General features: G+C 45.7%; 1 protein-coding gene across 1 annotated transcript in view; it reads left to right on the forward strand.

Moving 5' to 3' along the window:
• LOC126293252 (angiotensin-converting enzyme-like) overlaps window positions 1-23,971 on the forward strand; it is a 1,024,671-nt gene extending 1,000,700 nt beyond the window's left edge. Inside the window, exon 15 of the mRNA XM_049986369.1 lies at window positions 23,665-23,971. Coding sequence (XP_049842326.1) covers window positions 23,665-23,668 — 4 coding nt within the window. The 3' untranslated portion in view covers window positions 23,669-23,971. The remainder of the gene's footprint in view (window positions 1-23,664) is intronic.
• Window positions 23,972-24,453: the final 482 nt, after the last annotated feature.

Genomic DNA, 24,453 nt, shown 5'->3' on the forward strand with positions numbered 1-24,453 from the left:
AACCCACCGATTCCATATTCTGCTAACAGTCATTGGATCTTGTCCAACGCGAGCAGCAATGTCGCGGTAGATAAACCGCAATCGCGATAGGCTACAATGACGTTTGTCAAAGTCGGAAACGTGATGGTACGCATTTCTCCTCCTTACACGAGACATCACAACAACGTTTCACCAGGCAACGCCAGTCAACTACTGTTTGTGTATGAGAAATCGGTCGGAAACTTTCCTCGTGTCAGCACGTCGTAGGTGTCGCCACCGGTGCCAACGTTGTGCGAATGCTCTGAAAAGCTAATCATTTGCATATCACAGCATCTTCGTCCTGTCTGTTAAATTTCGCGTCTGTAGCACGTTATCTTCGTGGTGTAGCAATTTTAATGGTTAGTAGTGTATGTTGTAAATCAAGTGTAGAAGCAGATGCGTCGGTGATTATTTGCAAGATCAGGCACACGCGATGTTTTCTCGATTGCAGCGCACATGTACCACGAATTAAAAACGATGGGTTGAGTATACCGTATGTGTTTATGGACGTAGAATGCGAATATGCAGTAAAATGGAAGGAGGTTTTCCTATTCTTAAATACAAAGAAGACCCCACCCACACAGAGGTGGGCGGGGGGTGGTTAGGAAATGGCCAATGGTAGCAGAGACAAATGTCCTCTTTACCGGTATTAACTTGTCCCGTAGGAGATTTTTTTTCGTACGGTGCATCGTTTTCGAAATATTCAGCTGTCTCAAGTTACAAGAAATACACTGGATGTATTCTCAGCCTTTCCGTGGCCGAGTAGCTAAACTCGGATGCAGCCAGGAAGCCTGAGAAGAAGAATGAGATCGGAAAGACTCGGAGCTCACGCTTCTGGACGACCGCGGCGCCACGTTCAGAAGTTCGGTGTCGGGCCGGCCGCTCTCCATCTCTCCCGCCGGACCTTTGTTGCTCCATCCGCGGCAGTACGTAACAGCGGTCCGTTGTTATCGTGTAGAGCTAATTGGACGGCTTTCGCCGGAGTAAAAGCTTCGCAGCTGACTGGCCGTATAACAGCCCAGTGTGCAGATCGGCTTTCCACAGGAGTGCCCTGTACAGAATTTTCACCTCACACTGCTGTTGCTGATGCTGCTCCACTGCCACGCTGACGCCGGAGCTTCGTCGGCACCTCAGCACACATCGCGTCACGTCAGCTGCGCAGCCCCGCGACCTCTCTGAGGACGTTGCCTCCAGCGACTTTCTGGTTTGATGTGAATCCACAAGAGGGACACTTCTGACGCTGAGGTGGGTAACTGAGGCAAGAAAAATGAAGTGACCTTTATAGGACCTGTCAACGTAGCAAAAGCGTTCGATAATATGGAATGGACTGACAGCCTTGGGAGAGCCAGTCCTGACAAAACTCTACCATCTGGTGAGCAAGATGTATGAGACGTGCGAAATACCCTCAAACTTCAAGAATAATTTAATAATTCCAATCCCAAAGAAAGCAGGTGTTGACAGATATGAAAATTACAGAACAATCAGTTTAATAAGCCATAGCTGCAAAATACTAGCGCGAATTCTTTACAGACGAATAAAAAAACTAGTAGAAACCGACCTCGGGGAAGATCAGTTTGGATTCCGTAGAGATGTTGGAACACGTGAGGCAATACTGACCCTACGACTTATCTTAGAAGCTAGATTAAGAAAAGGCAAACCTATGTTTCTAGCATTTGTAGACCTAGAGAAAGCTTTTGACAATGTTGACTGGAATACTCTCTTTCAAATTCTAAAAGTCGCAGGGGTAAAATAGAGGGAGCGAAAGGCTAATTACAATCTGTACAGAAACCAGATGGCAATTATAAGAGTCGAGGGGCATGAAAGGGAAGCAGTGATTGGGGAGGGAGAGAGACAGGGTTGTAGCCTACCCCCAATGTTATTCAATCTGTATATTTAGCAAGCAGTAAAGCAAACAAAAGAAAAGTTTGGAGTAGGAATTAAAATCCATGGAGAATAAATAAAATCCTTGTGATTTGCCGATGAAATTGTAATTCTGTCGGATACAGCAAAGGACCTGGAAGAGCAAATGAACAGAATGGACAGTGTCTTGAAAGGAGGATATAAGTTGAACACCAACAAAAGCAAAACGAGGATAATGGAACGTAGTGGAGTTAACTCGGGTGATGCTGACGGCCGGCCGGAGTGGCCAAGCGGTTCTAGGCGCTGCAGTCTGGAACCGCGAGACCACTACGGTCTCGCAGGTTCGAATCCTGCCTCGGGCATGGATGAGTGTGATGTCCTTAGGTTAGTTAGGTGTAAGTAGTTCTAAGTTCTAGGGGACTGATGACCTTAGAAGTTAAGTCCCATAGTGCTCAGAGCCATTTGAAGCATGTTTTGATGCTGAGGGAATTATATTAGGAAATGAGACACTTAAAATAGTAAAGGAGTTTTGCTATTTGGGGAGCAAAATAACTGATGATGGTCGAAGTAGAGAGGACGTAAAAATGTAGACTGGCAATGGCAAGGAAAGCGTTTCTCAAGAAGAGAAATTTGTTAACATTTAGTATAGATCTAAGTGTCAGGAAGTCATTTTTGACAGTATTTGTATGGAGTGTAGCCATGTATGGAAGTGAAACGTGGACGATAAATAGTTTGTACAAGACGAGAATAGAAGCTTTCGAAATGTGGTGCTACAGAAGAATGCTGAAGATTAGATGGGTAGATCACATAACTAATGAGGAAGTATTGAATAGGATTGGGGAGAAGAGAAGTTGGTGGCACAAATTGACTAGAAGAAGGATCGGTTGGTAGGACATGTTCTGAGGCATCAAGGGATCACCAATTTAGTATTGGAGGGCAGCGTGGTGGGTAAAAATCGTAGAGGGAGACCAAGAGATGAATACACTAAGCAGATGCAGAAGGATGTAGGTTGCAGTAGGTACTGTGAGATGAAGAAGCTTGCACAGGATAGAGTAGCCTGGAGAGCTGCATCAAACCAGTCTCAGGACTGAAACCCACAACAACAACAACAACAGAGTTAATTATAATGTATCGTCAAGCACTAGACGAGAGAGCTTTTGTGAGGAAGTGTTTAACAGACAGGGAGGAGTTCTTTAATTCACAAAGTAATGTTGTACAACGCATTCGATTGTAGCACTTGTTTCTACATTGATCGTTGGTTTCTTTCCCAACTGAATACCTACGCATCCGCTAAAATAAATCAGAAATATTATAATTTGGATCGTACGTAACTGATGCGAGGGACGTGTATAATATGACGGGTAGTTAAATCAAAACGATACAGATGGGAAAAAGTAATCGCCGTAATACGAGTGCTATTCAGACATCTAATGTACCGAAAGTTCTGCAGCGTTGCTGAAACAACCTTGGCAACATTTGGGCCCGCCCAGAAGTTTCGCTGGGAAGCGCTTACACGTCGTCCATACAAAAAGTGGTTCAAATGGCTTTGAGCACTATGGGACTCAACAGCAGAGGTCATCAGTCGCCTAGAACTTAGAACTAATTAAACCTAACTAACCTAAGGACACCACACACATCCATGCCCGAAGCAAGATTCGAACCTGCGACCTGCGCCTAGAACCGCTAGACCACCGCGGGCGGCGGACGAAGAGGTGCACCTGGCTAATCATGATACCGTAGGCAACGTCAAGCAGTTTTCAATAAAGGCAGTGACTGTCCTGTCTCATGGTGGAATAAGTGTGTTAACAGGTACAGCAATTACACTACTCGCCATTAAAATTGCTACACCACGAAGATGGCGAGAAATTTAACCGACAGGACGAAGATGCTGTGATATGCAAATTCTTAGCTTTTCAGAACATTCAAACAAGGTTGGCGCCGGTGGCGACACCTACAACGTGGCGACATGAGGAAAGTACCCAACGGACTTCTCATACAGAAACAGCAGTTGACCGGCGTTGCCTGGTGAAACGTTGTTGTGATGCCTCCTGTAAGGAGGTGAAATGCGTACCATCACGTTTCCGACTTGATAAATATCGGTTTGCGGTTTATCGTATCGCATCATTGCTGGTCGCATTGGTCGAGATCCAATGACTGTTAGCAGAATATGGAATCGGTGGGTTCAGGAGGGTAATACGGAGCGCCTTCCTTTATCCCGACGGCCTCGTATCACTAGCAGTCGAGATGACAGGCATCTTATGCGCATGGCTGTAACGGATCGTGCAGCCACGCCTCGATATCTGAGTCAACAGATGGGGACGTTTGCAAGACAACAACCATCTGCACGAACAGTTCGACGACGTTTGCAGCAGCATGGACTATCAGCTCGGAGACTGTGGCTGCGGTTACCCTTGACGCTGCATCGCAGACAGGATCGCCTGCGATGTTGTACTCAACGACGAACCTGGGCGCACGAATGGCAAAACGTCATGTTTTCGGGTGAATCCAGGGTCTGTTTACAGCATCATGATGGTCGCACATTGGAAGCGTGTATTCGTCATCGCCATACTGGCGTATCACCCGGCGTGATGGTATGGGGTGCCATCGGTCACCTCATGTTCGCATTGATGGCACTTTGAACAGTGGTCAGAAGTTACGTTTCAGATGTGTTTCGACCCGTGGCTCTACCCTCCATTCGAGCCCTGCGAAAACCTACATTTCAGCAGGATAATGCACGACCGCATGTTGCAGGTCCTGTACGGGCCTTTCTGGGTACAGGAAATGTTTGACTGCTGCCCTGCCCATCACTTTCTCCAGACCTCGCGCCAATTGAAAATGTCTTGTCAATGGTGGCCGAGCAACTGGCTTGTCACAATACGCCAGTCACTACTCTCGGAGAACTGTGGTATCGTGTTGAAGCTGCATGGGCAGCTGTACCTGTACACGCCATCCAAGCTCTGTTTTGACTCAATGCCCAGGCGTATCAAGGCCGCTATTACGGCCAGAGGTGGTTGTTCTGGGTACTGTTTTCTGAGGATCTATGCACCCAAATTGCGTGAAAATGTAATGACATGTCAGTTCTAGTATAATATATTTGTCCAATGAATACCCGTTTATCATCTGCATTTCTTCTTCGTGTAGCAGTTTTAATGGCCAGTAGTGTACTTTTGAAATAGTAATCAGTTTACTTACTTCTTTCCCATCTGTCTCACTTTCATTTGATTGCCCCTGCTCGCACTTGCTAGAAATATTTCGTTGGAGAGAAGTGCGTGGGTTTTGATAAGTAGTAAAGAGTCGGTAGTTGTTCTCGCACGGATTTTGTACATCTCCGGATCGAAGTGGTCCGGCTTGCAACCGCCGTGTTAAGTAGATTGCGAGTATTGGCTGCCTACTGAGCCTTAAGGCGACATGTAGAGCGCGTCTCGGAACACGCCGCCTGCCGCTCCATTCTGCTGGGGGGACGCCCGGCCTGGACTGGCCTGGCTCCGGATGGAGACCGCGTGGCTGCGGAGACGCCGCTGGAATCTGGAGCGGCGCGGCCCGCTATGGAGAGAGGACGGGACGGGGGACGGATAGTGACGCAACGTCTGCCCAGCTACTGTGCGCGGTGGGAGGCGTGCGTCTGGTGAAGGTGACCGCGTTGTTCTTGTCGTAATCTGCACGGCTTTACAGTCTGCGGTGGCGTACTGTGAACCTGTGAGCACAAGCGGCCTCAGCGTGGCGACCGACGTAGAAGTTCCGTTTGGGGAGCATGCCGTCATTTGGTACCTTCTCCAACTGGAAAAGCACACTGCTGAAATTCCACTCAAGTCGAAAGATGTAACTGATTTGTCGACGTCTGATGGCCGTAGTCAGACTATATTAAAGTCTGTTCTTGCTGTTTATAAAGTTGACGTACCTATAAACAGTTGCAGTTCTGTGCACATGTTATAACTTCATTTTATTTTAATTGTTTATTTTTGGGCATTCATGTTCACGCCAGTTTTGACTAAAGTATTTGCCTACGCATCGACCGCAAACAAAGAACAAAGGTCTCCGAGCAAAGTACGTAACATTTTCGTATGAAGATCATTGTAACAAGCAGCAGTTGCTCAGGAGATGCTGGATGCTGGCAAGGAGTCGTAGCTATCGGTATATAAATATACATTCTGCGAGAATTGAGTACTGTGTTACCAACTGGCAATCAGAATGGAAGCTGATAGTCGCATATTAATAACGAAGCCCCTCCCCCCCCCCCTCCCCCCCCCCCCCATCCTGCCGCAGTGAGTACGGAATTCATTTTTGGATACAAATCGCCATATACACAGTACTCGTGGCGATACACTGAGGCGTGTTGCATCTTCCTGTCACAGAGCCAGTACCCAGCTTGTAGTCATGTAGCCTTCTGTGGCCCTTCTAGAGAGGAACCTGAAAAGATTCGAAAACAGGTTTGTGCCGCGCGGAGTGGCTGCGCGGTTTGAAGTGTCCTGTCACGGGTTGCGTGACCACTCCCGTCGGAGGTTCGAGTCCTTCCTCGGGAATGTGTGTGTGTGTGTGTGTGTGTGTGTGTGTGTGTGTGTTGCTCTTATCATAAGTTAGTTTGACTTAGTTCAAGTAGTGTGTACGTCTAGGGACCGATGATCTATGCAGTTTCCTCCCGTAGGAATAGGAGGGTGCAATATACTGCTTGAGTCCTCGGTGAAAGTATGTTCTCGAAACTTCAACAAAACCCCGTACCGAGGTACTGACCGTCTCTCTTGCAGAGTATTCCACTGGAGTTTACCTATCACCTAAGTAACGCTTTCGCGATTACTAAATGGTCCTGTAACGAAGCGCGCTGCTCTCTGTTGGATCTTCTCTTTTCTATCAACCCCATCTGGTACGGATTCCAAACCGGTGAGCAGTATTCAAACGGTGGGCGAACAAGTGTACTGTAACCTACTTCCTTTTTTTTTCGGACTGCATTTTCTTAGTATTCTTCCAATGAATCTCAGTCTGCCATCTGCTTTACTGACAATTAATTTTGTATGGTCATTCCATTTCCTGTCTTTATATTGAATATACAGTCGCTGGTTCTTAAACATCCGCAATACATAATCTTAATCATTATTAAATCAATTGCTATTCTCAATGTTGTCTTCAACAGAATATTAGTTCTTTTCATATGAAATCCTTGTTTGTAATTTTTTGAGTGAAATGCGTTTTGCAAGACGAAGACAACATTAATGTCTAACGCGTCCCCGATCATTCATGGTTTGATCCTATAGGGTGGTACCGTTCCTCATACGTTATGCCCTAGCGCCCTCTCCTGCCATAGTAGTTGATAGTGTTGTGTCCGATTCACTTCTCTTGCAAACTCACTTTGTTGTGGATGTGATACAGCATTGTACACAATGGTTCGGTACTCGAATCGAGGGCTTGCCGACATGGTGTTTACTTCGGGAAAGGCAAGTGGCAATGGGCGGAGGGCAGTAAGGTTGTATCAGGAGAACTATACCCGCTGACAACCACCACACCATTCAATGTGTGCAACAGTGTTTCGCCTTTTGTCTGAGACACGGTCGTTTCACGAAGTAGGAAATCATGAACGACGTACCCGAATTGTTCCTACACTATACTTGAAGGAAAATGTGATAAACTCAGTGGAAGGCTCGCCAGTACAGGGTAAGGCAGAAGACGGTGCGAAACATTCTGGATGACATTTGTTACTACCCTTATCAATTTGGGCTTACTGGCGACAGACCTCATGCGTCTGGAGCAGCTTTGTCAATGGTTTCTTCACCAGGCAACCATCATCCCGGGATTTGTGCTATCCATCTTATTCACAGATAAGGGCCGCGTTACGCGGAGTGGTATCTTCAACTTTTATAACAGTTATCTGTTGGACAGTATGCAGAACCCTTATGATATGGCGACAGCGTATCATCAGCATCGGTGCAGCCGGAATGTGTGGGCCGGGATAATTGGCGAACGTATTTTGCGACCATTATTCCTAACAGGCCGAAACTGTCGGCGTTTCTTGCGGGTGACTTTGTTCCCCTTCTGAAAGAAGTGTCATTGATGTGATTACGAAGGCTTTCCCGGCGTAATAATATAATATTCTTCTCGTGTGTGCAGCCGGATCATAACGTCATCTTGACACAATATTTCAGCGGTTCAACTGGCCGCCATCTTCAGGGGAGAGTGCTGGTACACGATCTCGCTGGTCGCAAGCGGCGGCCCCTATATAGGCCGCAGAAGGCCCACAACGCGTGCACGAGAAGGTGACGTAAGTGCCCTCTAGCGCAAGTAAACATACCGCGCCGCCAATGGTGGAAAAGGCAAAATCGAGATATCGCTATCAAAAATTATAAATGTATTCGGACGATCAGAACACAGACCGTTGTTTTTTAATAACACCAGGTTCCACGTCTTGCTTAAAAGATAACCCTTGTCTGTATTAATAAGATTATCAGATAAACGAATCTCTATGGATTCTTTTAAAATACAGCGCCAATAGCGAGATGCGGGGACGTCCATTTGTGTCTCGTCACGCAGCATCCTACGTCCCTCGGTGAGACAGTGTTCCGCCCCTGCAGACTTCTCAGGTTGGAGCAGCCGTGTGTGCTGCTGGTGCTCAACACGGCGCTCCTGAATGGTCCGGACTGTCTGACCGATGTAAGCCTTCCCACAGTGGCAGGGGATCTCGTACATACCGGGCTTCCTCAAACCCAAGTCATCATCAAAAGAGCCAAGCAGCGCTCTAATCTTGGCTGGCGGGCGAAAAATACTTTTCATATGATATCTTTTTAGAATTCTTCCTATCTTCGAGGAAATGCTCCCAGCAAAAGGCAGAAAAGCCACCAATTTGCAGATATCTTCTGGTGGTTCAGGCGAAGGTCCAAACTGGAAAGCACGACGGATCTGTTTATCGGTATAGCCACTCTGCTTGAACACAACCCTAAGATGGTCCAATTCTTGAGTCAAGCTTTCTCCATCTGAAATGGCATAAGCTCTTCTCGCCAACGTCCGCAGGACGCCCGTACGCTGAAACGATGGATGACGGCTAGAAGGATGCAGGTAACGGTCCGTGTGCGTAGGCTTTCCATAGACAATGACGAACAATGTTTTGCATTAGGTGAGGTACAGGATCGACCTTAGGCGGCTTATAAAAGTACCATTTGGTCATGGATAATTCCTGAGACAACCCCGAGAAACCATAATTTTTGGTTACCAACAGTACCAGTTGTAAGGATAGCCGCATCTGTAATTTTTGTTCGTGACAAATCGACTGAGAACGGTGGTCTTGCAACAAAATCCTTTGGTCGTCGAATAGACAGTGAGTGTAACAAACGACCTTAACTCGTTCTCTGTTCAGTGCTACGATTTAACTCTGTTTATTACGTAATTATTTAATATGCCAACGTAACACAACCAGTAAGTTGGATTTAATTCGGTGTTTTACACCGACGTTGGCTCACGCTTTCACAAAATCAAAACAGTTCGCTAACTCCGGAAATGCAAAATGCAGAGAAACTTCAGTGACGTTAAACTGAGTTACCCATTTACTTTTAGCATGATTACCGAGAGGTAAAAGAATCCCAAGCACACGAAATTTCAGTAGCCTATCATCCCACACAACTGATGTAACAGCTGGCCGGGATGGCCGAGCGGTTCTAGGTGCTACAGTCTGGAACCACGCTGCTGCCACGGTCGCAGGTTCGAATCCTGCCTCGGGCATGGATGTGTGTGATGTCCTTAGGTTAGTTAGGTTTACGTAGTTCTAAGTTCTAGGACACTGATGACCTCAGATGTTAAGTCCCATAGTGCTCAGAGCCATTTGAACAATTTTTTGAAGTGAAAGCTGTAAACAACACACGAGCAGGCACTGTTAAGTAAAGGAGATGCAGCAGAAGTGTGCCAGCGTGTTGTGTCGCATACTGCTGCACAACAACCAACTAAAGTGTCTAAAACAGGTGCTCAAGACATCCTCCAGAATGTCTCCAAAACGAAAAAAGTGTGTGCGAAGTTTGAAAAGACGTATGGATGCCTACCGCGACTTCGCTGAATAGTTAAACGCGAACACTTCCGAATATATATATCATCACGGGTGACGAGATTTGGTGCTGTCAATATGAACCCCTCGGTGCGAGACCGCAGACACTCACGTGCAGGGCCAGCACTTTGACGAGGTAACAGTCATTCAAGACAGTGTGATGCCCGAGTTGAACGACATCTGGAACGAGGAAATGTCTGACAGTTCCACATGGTTGTGTGAACGTTCTGTGCGTTGAACTGAGTTGGGAAGAAACTACGCATAACACTCGAATGATTAAAAACATCATCCTACCTTTTCTGTGTTTGATAGTAATGTAGCCTCGAAATTTATTTCGTGTGATCGTGTAGACGGCAGTGCTGGTTTTCGGCGATGTAGAATAGGAGCAGATACTTCCAAGTTAATTATCTGTTCACTTTAGGTCTATGTTTCGACCGATGTCATAGAGTCGTTGTAGCACGGAAGCGCTCTAACAAATATGTCTGAGAAGGCCGCGCGCAGAACGTCTGTTTCTGTTTGATCTAGGAACACGGGGTGAGAAGTTTTTTTTACCTCGGACTAGCGGCCATTTGCATAGCCATTCAATCACGTCACAGTGTTTTAAGCAAGGTTCGAAAGAAGAAAAGGAGCTGGAACCCTGGAAAATTGTGCGAATCAATTAATTCCTTCTACAAAAGATTTTAATTGGGCTGAAATTGAAGCTCAGCTAGCGGCATAATTTTTGTGTGCACCCTTAGGATTTTACGTCAGAAAACATGTTTTCTGGGAGCTTTTTGAAGCGCGCCACTTCTATAAACTAGTACGAATCGGTTCGAACTTTGCACTAAGAAAGATAAATGGATAAAGCTAAAAGGAATTTTTTATCTATTAATCTTTATCAATTGTTGAGATACGATGGTCTAAAGTGGAGGTAAATGTAGCACGTAAAAATTTCATTCTTAGTAAATTGAATGCGCGGTGACGGTTTAAAATGATTCAAACAAACAAACAGAAAATGCATTCTCCACTTAAAACTTCCGGGCTAAAAGGCTGTGGTCTCCGACAGCGTGAGACATCCCCCGAGGTAAAGCGGCGAACTGCAAAGAAAAGTCAAGGAACCGCTGATTATATAGGCAGTGCACAGGGCGCCACTGTCCATCATGTGGCGTCGGCTATGAGACTGTCCATGGAAATGCCAACCAACATTCTCGACCCAATTTTATCGATCGTCACGCTCCCACGCAAACAGTCGCCCAACGTCAAGGTTTTTCTTCAGTTCATTAGGTCACACTTCGCATTGGGAAAGTGTTCAGCAAGTATGTGGTGGAAACTATTTTTAGACCCACCAGCAACATAAAATAATGTTTAAGGTCGGCAAAATATGCACGACACCCTTTAGCTACACCTGTGGTATATAAAACTCCTTGTAGTTTTAGACAGGTTTATAGAGGCATAACAAAGGGATGTGTTACACCCGTCTTGTTGAACATAAGAGGAATTGCCGCCTGGCTCACACGGAAAAATCGTCCGTAGCAGAACATGTTTACCAGGAAGGTGATCATGAAATAAAATTCAACGAGCCGAACGTCAAATCTAAAACCGCGGAATATTATGCGCGCATGTATAGAGTTGCTATCGAGATTGATAAACGCAGTAATAATTTTAACAGGAAAGACGAAGGTTAAAACTGCGTGCCGGACCGAGACTCGAAATCGGAACCTTTGCCTTTCGTGAGCAAATGCTCTACCAACAGAGCTACCCAAGCACGACTCATGACCCGTCCTTACAGCTTCAATTCCGCCAGTACCACGTCTCCTACCTTCCAAACTTGACAGAAGCTCTTCTGCAAACATCCCCCAGGCTGTGGCTAAGCCATGTCTCCGCAATATCCAATCTTTCAGGGGTGCTAATCCTGCAGGTTTGCAGAAGAGCTTCTGTGAAGTTTGAAAGGTAGGAGACGCAGTACTGGCGGAATTGAAGCTGTGAGGACGGGTCGTCAGTCATGTTGGTAGAGCACTTGCCCGCGAAAGGCAAAGGTCCCCAGTTCGAGTCTCGGTCCGGCACACAGTTTTAATCTGCCAGGGAGTTTCATATCAGCGCACACTCCGCTGCAGAGTGAAAATCTCATTCTGGAAGACGAAGGTGTTAAACTGGATAAAATTTTGATGTCAGCGTTGCACCGGAAGCTTGACGACCGGTTACTTTCAATCAAGAATGTTGGCATTACCAGAGAGATTCTCTTAGCCGACTCCACGTGATGGACAGTGGCGCCCTCTGCACTGCCTATGTAACCAGCGCTTCCTCGAGTTCATTTGCAGTTCGCCGCTTTATCTCGGAGGATGTCTGCCGCAGTCGGAGACGAAACGTCAAAGTTGAATTTTATACGTCGACTACAGCTTATTAGCCCGGAAGTTTTAAGTGAAGGCAATATGGGCCGTGAAAGACCCATTGTATGAGAAAATGCATTCTTACGATCAAATTCAAAAGTTACTTTCGAAACTGTCTTCATTCGGACTTTAGTGCAAAAAACACGTTTGTTGTGAGGTTATTTACGTGTGTCACGTGTGTGTTTGAGGCATGCTTACTGATTTTGTAAGAAGGTAGACAAATACACACAATTAATGGTCGTTCTGTTGTCGTAGTATACGGGATGAGTTGCCGCCCAAGTCAACAAAAATCTGGCAGTCTAATATCGAAAGCGAAAGTGGGGAAGAAGAACGAGACATGCTGCTATCGTAGCAGAAGAAAGGACTAATATGTCCTGAGTTGAATTGAGGATGTAAGAGAAGGGAACTAGGTTTTCGATGTATCTGGCAGGTTCAGGGACATTTAAATCAAAACATGTTGACGTGTTCGCGCTTTTTGAGAGTTGACGCTACCTCTCCAGTGCAGAGGGAGGCATATAATTTGTGGGGGTGGATTTCTTCCTGGAGGGAGGGAGGGAGAGAGAGAGAGAGAGAGAGAGAGAGAGAGAGATCATGCGTCATGTTACTTGACTTGACACGATGCATTATATTACGTGGCATGCGTGCTAATACTGACAAGTAACAAAAGAGAAAATACATCAAGATATTTTGATTTAAATGTCTTTGAACCTACCAGATGAGTCGAAAAACTAGTTTCATTCTTTTACGTAGCTTACTTTGCCCAGGGCATATTCACCTTTTTGTTCTGTTTTAATTATGGGAGAATCTGAGCCCTATTTCGGTAAATTCAGTTACGAGATGTGAACACGTGGCTGACGGATGCCTCTAAGGGCACAGTCCTTAATTGTCGCGATACCCAAACTGTTTGTCTGGTTTTAATTCACAGTTTACAGCTCACCGACAGTCACAGTTTATTCACGTCCAAGGTGCTGTTCATATCGCGCACGCATTGTTTCAGTTGTAACTTAGCGCTTAGCCTCTGTAAAGCTCCAGAAAACGTCCTTGGAGATTCCCTTCACCGTTACTATCCACCGAGCGGTGGCCGTCACCCACTTTCCACCAGCTGTACGCAGGTTACTGGTGGGATTCATGCGGCGGTGTCCATGTACTGACCAGTTCCAGCAGCACGCAGAAACTGCGCTCCAGAGTCCTGTTGGCCGTTCTCGATACTTCACCTCCAATTCACAGGCTTTCGTTGCAGAGGTGCATAGGCATACAATGAACTCTAAAATTTCATCGTATATTTGCGACTACAAAAATACACTGATACTAATATAAGGGAGAACTATCTAAAACTTACCCCGCAGATATTGTGGAAGTGCTATTGATGTGCGGTTTTCGAAGAATGGATTGGTAGTCGGGGCTCGTATTGTCAACCAATCAACAAACTGTGATAGCGCGAGACCGTCTAGTAATCGCTGTAAGCTCTGTATAAGAAAATACCATCTGTATGTGAGAAAACTGAATCTCGCGAGTCCAAAAACTTTCTCGTTTCGTTAATAAACGGCTGAGCAAATGTAACTGTTGGTTGGCCCTGTGCTGCGCATGTGAACACTGTCGTGAAGTAAAACTCTAAACCTCATGAAATGCAGAATTTCAAACCAAGAAAAAATCTAATTAAATGCCTGAAGAAACTAATTTTGTGCTCAGTGAAAACTATTTAACTAAAAGTCAGTACCGAAGTCCATTGTGAACGTTGCCTGATACGAAGTGCAATGTTTGACTTGGAATACTCACAGAAATAAATTACTGTTGTACTCAGAATAACTGTCTGAAATTAGGAATACTGACCATTAGAAATTAATCTGCTTGCTAGTAAGGATCTGATAAACCCAACTACAAACCATTTGCTCAAGGATACAAGGTGAGATGTGCCCTGAAATATTAGTAACTTACCTTTTGCTCAGCTTGCCGTTTTTGACTCTGGAATACTGACGTTCTAGAAACCAAATAGAAATCAGCAGATGCAGCAGCTAAAGGAAAACAAACTGCTCGCTACTAACTTTTTCACCGAGCGAGGTGGCGCAGTGGTTAGCACACTGGACTCCCATTCGGACTGGACTCCCATTCGGGAGGACGACGGCTCAATCCCGCGTCCGGCCATCCTGATTTAGGTTTTCCGTGATTTCCCTAAATCGCTCCAGGCAAACGCCGGGATGGTTCCTTTGAAAGGGCACGGACGACTTCCTTCCCTAATCCGATGAGACCGAAGACCTCGCTGTTTGGTCTCTCCCCCCCCCCCCCCCCCCCCCAACCAACCAACTAACTTCTTCCTTTTCGCTTATCAGAAACAATCTGTGACGTCGTGTGGCGTTAGGTGCAATATACACGCGAAGAAACATTAATAATTTTCCCTTAAATAATGGACATTGGTTTAATTCCAAGAAGATCGCTCTTGAAGAATTAAACTCTGTTTTTTAGCAAAGATGAATGTGCGACGTAAGAAGACTCTAACAGTTGCAAAATTCACTTACTGCAAAAATTACACACATTTCAATCAGTTGCATAATTTGTCAGATAGCGAAAACAACGAGATAAAATTAACGCTAATCATAAGAGTTATTGTTGTCCGCGGGACAAACATTTCCTTCTGTTAATGTTCTGGCAAAGAAACATTTCATTCTTGCACATTCCTTCGTAACATTTAACATTCCTTCAAATTATGTTCCATTAATATTAGCGAAAGAGAAACTATTAGACATGAGTTTTCAGCTCCATAATAAAATATTCCAGACAGTTTCTTCAAGATTCACAAATAATACATATCATTCTCTGAAAAACTCAACTCCTCGTTGCTATACCTCAGCGCCGTGGAACAGGTGGCTAGTAAGTCAACCATAGATAAAACCAAACACAGGGTCAGGGATGTAATTCAGTACTCATGTAATGCGCTCATTAGTCCTTCTCGCAGGTCAGTAAAGGTGAGTTATTTACGAAAACACATGAGCGCCAAAGAAACTGGTATAGGAACGCGTATTCAAATACAGAGATACGTAAACAGGCAGAATACGGCGCAGCGTTCGGCAACGCCTACATAAAACAACTGTGTGCCGCAGTCTTTAGATGGGTTCCTGTTGCTACAGTGACAGGTTTGAACGCGGTGTTACAGTCGGCGTACGAGTGATGGGACACAGCATCTCCGAGGTAGCGATAAAGTGGAAACTTTCTCGTACGACCATTGCACGAGCGTACCGTGAATATCAGGTATCCGGAGAAACATCGAATCTCCGACGTCGCTCAGATCCTGCAAGAACGGGACCAACGACGACTGGAGAGATTCGTTCAACGTTCCGTAAACTTCTGCAGATTTCAGTGCTGGGATATCGACAAAAAAAATGGTTCAAATGGCTCTGAGCACTATGGGACTTAACACCTGTGGTCATCAGTCCCCTGGAACTTAGAGCTACTTAAACCTAACTAACCTAAGGACAGCACACAATACCCACTCATCACGACATCGACAAGTGTCAGTCAGCGTGCGAACCAGTCAACGAAACATCATCGATATGGGTTTTCGGAGCCGAAGGCCGTCTCGTGTACCCTCGATGATTGGACAGCACCAAGCTATACGCCTCGCCTGGGCCCGTTAACACAGACATTGGACTGTTTATAACTGGAAACATGTTGCCTGGTCGGACGAGTCTCGTTTCAAATTGTATGGAGCGGACGGACGTGTACGGGTATGGAGACAACCTCATGAATCCGTGGTTCCTGCATGTCAGCAGTGGACAGTTCAAGCTGGTGGAGGGTTTGTAACGGTGGGGGCGTGGGCAGCTGGCTCCCCTGATGCGCCCAGGAACGACTCTGACAGGTAACACATACGTAAACATCCTGTCTCATCACCTGCATCCTTTCGTGTCCACTGTGCATTCCGACGGCCGTGGGCAATTCCAGCAGGACAATGGGACAACCCACACGTCCAGAATCGCTACAGAGTGGCTCCAGGAACACTATTGTGAGTTTAAACACTTCCGCTGGCCACCAAACTCCGCAAACATAAAAGTTATTGAGCATATCTGGGATACCTTGCAACGTGCTGTTCAGATCTCCACCGCCTCGTACATCTTACGGATTTGTGGACAGCCGTGCAGGGTTCATGGTGTCAGTTTTCTGCAGCACTCCTTCCGACGTTAGCGGAGTTCTTGCCACGCCGTGTTGCGGCACTTCCGTGCGCTCGCCGGGGGTGTGTACAGAATGCCCAAGTTTAGGGGAAACAACATAACGTCGACTGGCACTACTGTTCCCGTGTGCTGAGCCACAACGTAGCAGTAACGACCCGCTTAACGGCAGCAGCACAGCTAATGCAATGCAGGTGCCTGCCGAAGCGAGGCCGCCGTTGCATGGGCTGCGCGTTAGGTTAGGTCAGGTCAGGCCGACCCAGGCTGACCCCTGGTCCCGTGCGTAACTCGTCTCCCCCACCACGTATCAAGTCCCTGTCTCACCCAGTCATTAGTCGACCCGTGCAGGCGGTGCTTCACGAGATGTGAGATACACGCCAAGCCCACTCTCCGCACACCCTTCCGATGGCAACGAGTTCCTAAACAGGTCGTGGCCGTGTGCGTGTGTGTTGATTTTGATTCTTCATGTGTGTGGCAATATTGCCCTTCGACGTTTCGATTTATTGACGTAGAGCATCATCAGTGCTGTGAAAATCATGAGAAAAGCATAGTGCTGAAGAACAACTGAAAATTAGATCAAAATTATGAGTGTCTAATGCTACAAAACATTGACGACCTACTAGCAGACGGCGTTTCCCGATGTTAGTGAGAAATCATTCGAAAATCACCAAAATCACCACCACTGATGGTGCTTTACCTCAATAAAGTTAAACGTCTGGTGAAAAAAATATCATACACTTTTGTAGTTGCAACGACAGAACAAAAATGCCCTCCAGTATTGTTTTTGGTTTAGATGTATGTCACTCTATACAGCGTGTTCGTAAAGTCACGCTACAAAATTCTAGAACTTGTAGACAGGAGTGCGTACAGAGTTTTTTGAACTGCAACCCGTGTCCGGAAACTTAGCGATTCCGTTCTACGACGATTTCAGTTCAGATGTTTAATTCATCCACTTCTGCTTCAGGAACTGAATTGCACGTGAGAAGGTATTATTAGGTAATAATGGGAAGGGAAAACAAGGAATAGCCGGCCATTGTGGCCGAGCGGTTCTAGGCGCTTCAGTCCAGAACCGCACGACTGCTACGGTCGCAGATTCGAACCCTGGCTCGGGCATGGATGTGTGTGATGTCCTTAGGTTAGTTAGGTTTAAGTAGTTCTAAGTCTACGGCACTGATGACCTCAGATGTTAAGCCCCATGGTGCTTAGTTAGGCATTTGAACTATTTTTGTATCGTCCATTTATCACTGAACCACACTTAACACTTGAACATTACGCGTTTACATTATTCCAAAACAAAAAAAGAACCCAGCACACTCCGTGATACTGATGCATTACAACAGCGGCTCGATGTGGCGACCACGAGCGCTGTTACAGACACTGTACCTCCGAAGCTACATCTACTTCTCTACTCTGCAAACCACCGTGAGGTGCACGGTAGAGGGTACGTCCCACCGTACCAGTTACTAGGGTTTCTTCCCGTTCCATTCAAGTATGGATAACGGGGAGAATGGTTGTTTGAATGCCTTTGTGTGTGCGCAGTAATTGGGATAATCTTATTCTTACTATCCCTATGTAACCCATACGTATGGGTAGTATATTCCTAGAGTCACCTTTAAAAGCCAGTTCTTGAAGCTTTGTTAATAGACTTTCCCGGGATAATTTGCATCTGTCTTCAAGAGCCTTCCGGTTCAGTTCCTTCAGCATCTCTGAAAAATTCTTCCGCGTATTAAACAAACCTGTAACCATTCGTGCTGTCCTTCTCTGTGAACGTTCGATATCCACTGTTAGTCTTATTTGGTCCAGGTCCCACACACTGGAACAATATTCTAGGATGGGTCGCAAGGGTGACTTGAAAGCTGTCACCTTCGTGGACTGATTGCGCTTCTCCAGTATTCTACCAATAACCCGAACTCTACCACTTGCGTTACCCACGACTGAAACTATGTGATCATTCCATTTCATATCACTACAGAGTCGTTCACATAGGTATTTGTATGAGTGGTCGTATTCCAATAGTGACTCAATGATACTACAGTCATAAAACACTACGTTTTTTCGTTTTGTGAAGTGCACAACTTCATGTTTCTGAACATTCAGAGCAAATTACCAATCTTTGCACCACTTTGAAATCTTATCAATATCTGACTGAATATTTATGCAACTTCTTTCAGGCAGCACTCCATTACAGATAACTGCATCAATTGCAAAAAGTCTGAGGTTACTATTAATATCGTCTGCAAATGTACTGGTACGGACTTTCCACCGAGCGAGGTGGCGCAGTGCTCAACACACTCAACTCGCATACTGGAGGACGACTGTTCAGACCCGCGTCCGACCATCCTGATTCACGTTTTCCGTGATTTCCCTTAATCGCTTCCGACAAATACCGGGATGGTTTCTTTTAAAGGGCACGGCCGACTTCCTTCTCTCACCCTTCCTGAATTCGATGAGACCGATGACCTCGCTGTTTGGTCCCCTCACCCAAATCAACCAATCAAACTCTCCATCCAACATGGTTTTTTTTTTTTCCACTGTCTAGCACAGCGGCCACATCTTCCTCTGTCTCTACAGCAGTCTCGTAAGTTAAACTCTGCACGCGACCCTACAAGAAGTAGTCCATGTCACCCTGTCTTCCCTGTTGAATACGAGGAGAAGCAACTCTGACACTTCTCTCTTTCTCTCAGCAGGCTTGGGCGCGCTACACACCTGAATTGAAACCGTCATGGCACGGAAACGGTACGTTTCCAGACAGGGGTTCCTATTCAACACATTGTGCACTCACTCCCTCTGTGCAAGGGCTAGCAGGTTGTAACGGAAATTTCCGTACACTCTGTTATGTAAAGAAGAATATCCGATGGTTTGTTTGTAATTACTACAAATCTGCAGATTTATTCCGATTTTGTTGAAATTTTGCACGCTTTATCTTCAAAACAAGAAGGTCACTCTCTCCACAGAGTCCGTAATCTGGATGAAGCACATATGTGTGAAATATACAGGGTTGTCAGAAAATGTCTAAAACGCTTGTACGGATGTCGCAGTGCAGGCTGTGCTGAGAAAAAAATTCGATACGTTGCGTCGTTTCAGAGTTAGTTAACATTGAAGTTATTCAGTCTGGACGTCGCGCGCGCAAATTCAAGTTTCAGCTATGCAAACACTGCACTCTTTGAGCAACACAGACGCTAGCAAGCTGCTTGAATGTCAGGGCGCTACGACGTGATGGACTTCAATGCTAATTAGCTCGGAAACGGCACAACGTACCGATTTTTTTCTCAACATTTGTGTGTCAGTTCAACCTGCCCTGCAACATCTCTATAAGCGTTTAAGACACATTCTGACCATCCTGCGTAAAGTGGACAGGTTGCTGTGAAAAATCTGTAAAATTTCTTGGCCAGTTACTTGAAATTTCTACACGACGTTCTAATGAACATTTGGGCGGATGAAGGACGAACAGTGTTAGCAACCATCTTGAAAATCACATGACAGATTTACTTCAAAGTTCTACATTCAGATGAAACAATGAAGAAAATTAATGAACAATTGAATGCCTAACAAGCGAAATACAGAGTGGGGCAAATAAAAGTGTCTCAGAGAACACAGTTCCTGGGTAGAAAGAAACACATAAGCAGAAAGAAAATACAGTGATAACTTGACTATAGCAGTTGTTGAAAGTAACCACAATTTATCTCTTGGCATTTGTGGGCCCTGGTCAGCAAGCTGTTGAAGACGGATCGAAGCTGGACTGTTGGGATTACTGCAGTCTCATCCGAAATGTTCTGCTGCAGTTCTTAAAGATTATGATGGTTTTTGCGATACTTCTTGGACATGAGGGCACCCACACAAAGTAATAGCACACTGACAGATCATGTGACCTTGGTGGCTAGCTCGGGCCACGACCAGACTGATCTCTGCTAAATCTATGTCCGGCGTGAAGATTGTGTAAATGTGCTCCAAGGTTCGGCCGGCTGTATGGGCAGTTGCCCCATCCTCTTTGAAACAGCTGTTGGCCTTTTCCTTCTCCGTGAATGCTCTTGCAAATGGTTCAAAAAAAAGTTGGCAATGTAACTCTCCGAAGTCAGCGCCTGATGAAAGAAGGTGTGACCAGTGATGAGGCGTGCAGACACTGCACACCAAACTCCAACCTTCTGATCGTGCAACGGTATTACGTGGAAGTTATGCGGATTCTCCACTGTCTAGAACCTGTGACTCTGTAAGTTGACACAACCACTCAGGTGAAACCACGCTTCATGAGCCATAAAGAACAGATCCACGGTCAAGCGCTGCAGTCATGGACTGTGCGGCTGATCCCGGTTGAGGATCGAGTCTTTCCTCGGACATGGCTGTGTGTGTGTTTGTCCTTAGGATGATTTTGGTTAAGTAGTGTATAGGCTTAGGGACTGATGACCTTAGCAGTTAAGTACCACAAGATTATACACACATTTGAACATTTTGAACACGGTCGAGGCATTCATTGTTATCTGAGTGAAGAGCTACTCACAAAATTGGAGGCGCTGAGGAGCATCAGCTGGTTGTAATGCACCAACAACAGACCCTCGTTATGGATGCATGTGCAGACCCAGCTGAAGTATTCGTCCGCATGATCGACGTGATGTGCCGGTCCCGTGGTGAAGTGCAGGCACATTTTCTGGTGTGCAGGCACGTTTAGAAAGATTTTTTCACTTGTTCAAATTGTGTCTGACGACATTACGGTCTAAGCGTTGCATGGCATTCTCACCTGGCACTTTGACACCGTTAAACTTCTTACCAAACAACTGACCATATCGTTTCCACGACTTCGTTCTCACTCAGCTTTCCACTGTCAGTACGTCGTCCCCTTTGTAAGGCTCCATCCACACTGACACACGCTCTGAACCAGCGGCGGGCGCACACGTGGTGAGCTCGTCGCGAGGTATGGGTATATGCTGCATACATTCACGTCCAGCCGTATGCACTCGTCCGAGTCACATTCATTTGCCCCACTCCGTTTATCGTCGTAATGGTGTGTAATAAACCGTTCTAATTCCTAAGACGCAAGTAAATTACCCGTCTCGGAGATAGTACCCCAATATGATACTACATCACGAGACGATCGAGAGCTCAAGATACGAGATTGTAAATTATTGATTAGTGGCCTTGTTACATATGACATACATACTAGAAGATGTTTTAGTCTGTGTTTCTCAATTATTTTTATTACTAACATCCACAGTGCTCTACAAACCCTAAGGCAGGTCTTGCATACTGTGCCGACAGGAGTCACTAGATCGCGGGCCGATCAATAGATCGAACAGAACCAGAGATTTCCCGAACTATGTCGCAAACTGTTCCAGTTCGTCGATTCGTGCCCAAAAGCAGGTCTTTTTAAAACAGTTAAAACTGAGTTGAAAAGTAGACAACGAATTCTCCAAAAACACCATGAGATACTTATCGGAGAATGTAACAACAGATGGCGCAACTAATCATATTTTCATATGGGTAAAATATAACGTTTCCAACATTTGGGTGAAGAAATGAATTGAAAGGCCACACATTATGTTGTTTACATTGCGTTGAGTGTACACTGTGATTACATTGCGAAGGTTGTGTCAGTTGTGTGATAGCGGACGCAGTAGGACGGCTTGGAAGACTGTATTTCCCAGTGCGGAAAAAAGCAGACATTGACGACTGTAGGGAGTTATATGTGAGTGCAGGCTTTCTCGGCAAATTTCATGTATGAATTCTTCAGGGGTTGTCAGCCGAGTAGCGTCGTCGTCTCTTAGCAACGTTTCGATGGAATGCGTCTCAATCATCGTCATGCGAAGATGATGGAGACGCATTACATCGAAACGCTGCTACGAGATCACGACGCTACTCGGCTGACATCCCGTGAAGACTTCATATTTGAATCTATGGAGTATGCCGTTCGTTCGTGTACCGTGTTCGCCGAAAGATATCTCAATAGACGTGAAACAGCGCGACGATGATGTGTGAATCTCTTCAAACAACTGTGTGTAAGTGCTAATGTGACTGAACAAAACGTGTGACTGGAGAGGAGAATGAAATTAATATTTTAGCTGGAGTTACCGCTAAGTAGTTCCCGTGCAACCGCACGAGGGAGCTTCGGGTTGCAGCCAAGTGTACCGCGCATTCTCCGTCGTCATAAGTTCCATCACCATCACATCTCTCTCTCTGTCAAGTGGTGCACAGTAATTATGTTGCGAATCTTGTGAACCTCTATACATGGGCATTAAGCCATGATACTGCGGACGTGTCACGTATCTTGTTTACGGATGAAGCAACATGTACTACTCATATCCAGGTAAATCTCAGAACCATGCGCTACTGGTCTGTTGACAGTCTCCATTGGCCTCGTCAAGTGGAGCGCCAGCGTCCATCATGTGGAACGGTCCACCATTACCTCACAGGCCGGTTGTCCGTACAGGAAATACTGAATTCGCACAAGTATCTCTACCTAACGGACCATCTGTCACAGATGTTAGAAGACGTTCTCAGTCAGACTAGGACGTACTTGCGGTATTAGCATGATGGCTGTGAGGCCGATAGTGCACCAATTAAGAGTGCGTGACTTCGGGGATCGTTTCCAACCCGGTGGACTACACCTGTACCTTTCGCCAAATCTGACGCTATTCTATGTTTTTCTGTGTGTGGAGAGGGGGGGGGGGGGAGGGAGGGGAGGGAAGTCGAAAACGCTGTCTAGAAGGACATACGAACGACAGCAGATGATACGAAACGGCGTATTACAGCTGCCTGCGCTATAGTTTCCACTGAAACTCTAAAAACTGTGCAGCAATCTTTGCATTGCAGAATGCAAGCTGGCACTGACGCTGCTGATGGCCGTTTTGAGCATAGCATTGAGAGTGCATTGGTTGTTTACATGTCAGACTCCACAGAGGTCCTGTATTCATCTTTGTTTGTCTTTCGTCTGTCCTAGGAAATGCCAAGTTTCAAAACACGACATCTCAGAAGAAGTATATTAACATCAGTGCAGGGATGCACTTTCGCACCTGTGTCTAAATCACACTCGTTTGTGCTACCACAATAAACAAACAACCGTCGGTGTGTACAATGTTCAGACTACGATATCTCATGAACTGTTTGCACAGGGTTCCTAAGACAAACATCTCTGACACTCTAATTTACTCTGCTTTGATTGTGATACTGTCAGTGCTGTAGCTAAAACTTTTTGTCCACTTTTATGTTCGTAAAAAAATTTCTTAGACGTACTAATTTATTCTTTGTTTCTTTTTTGCAGGTGAGTACTGTGAGCTGTACCGTAAGTATTTACAATTTACAATTCACAATCACTGATCACCAGTGTCGACTTCTGTTAAGGTTTGTTTGGAGAAATAGAGACTTTTTGTTGCGACTCTTTTTATAACAACTCGCTCCCCCATATTTCAGAAAAAAATGATTTTATTTCTCGCTGGCGCGTCTGCACAGACTTTACAAATAGAAGCAGTCTTCTAAGTTACATTACGTACCTTTGTTCTAGGACGTTGCTTATTGCGAAACATTTTACTGTTATATGGGCGTGGTTTGAAAAAAAAAAAAGAAAGAAACCAGTTGAAGCGCATCACACCGTTTTGTGAAAAGGTGGTTCTCAACAAAGAGCACTCTGCAGTTGAATTTGACTTCCAAGTTTGGTGAGGGGAGTACCAGGGAGGATGGAAAACTGGTGTGTAAACAGTAGTATCTGTACTTGGGAATGCAGGATGTCTCGGGGGCTCTCCATGATGTTTTCACCGGTTATCAGCCAAGTGAAGGCGTCCATCTGCGGCAACTTTTCGACACGTTTCCTACAGTTCATCTTCAGACCCTGAAACGAAAACAGAAGTTTCCGGCCACTCAGTACGACGTAGCGTCGCTTTTCAGCTGCTCGGACGGTGGCCACCAGGGTGTGACAAGCAAGTGACCCGCGGTCCTCCCGGATCGTGCTCGCATAGGCGTAACCACGACTCCAGAGTGTGTTGGAATATTTCTGGTCGAGAGTCAACGCAATGCGCTCCCCATCGCTCGATCGACTTCTTCTCATGGACGGCTT

The sequence above is a fragment of the Schistocerca gregaria genome, chromosome 10, assembly GCF_023897955.1.
Source record: "Schistocerca gregaria isolate iqSchGreg1 chromosome 10, iqSchGreg1.2, whole genome shotgun sequence".
NCBI classification, from domain to species: Eukaryota; Metazoa; Arthropoda; class Insecta; order Orthoptera; family Acrididae; genus Schistocerca; species Schistocerca gregaria.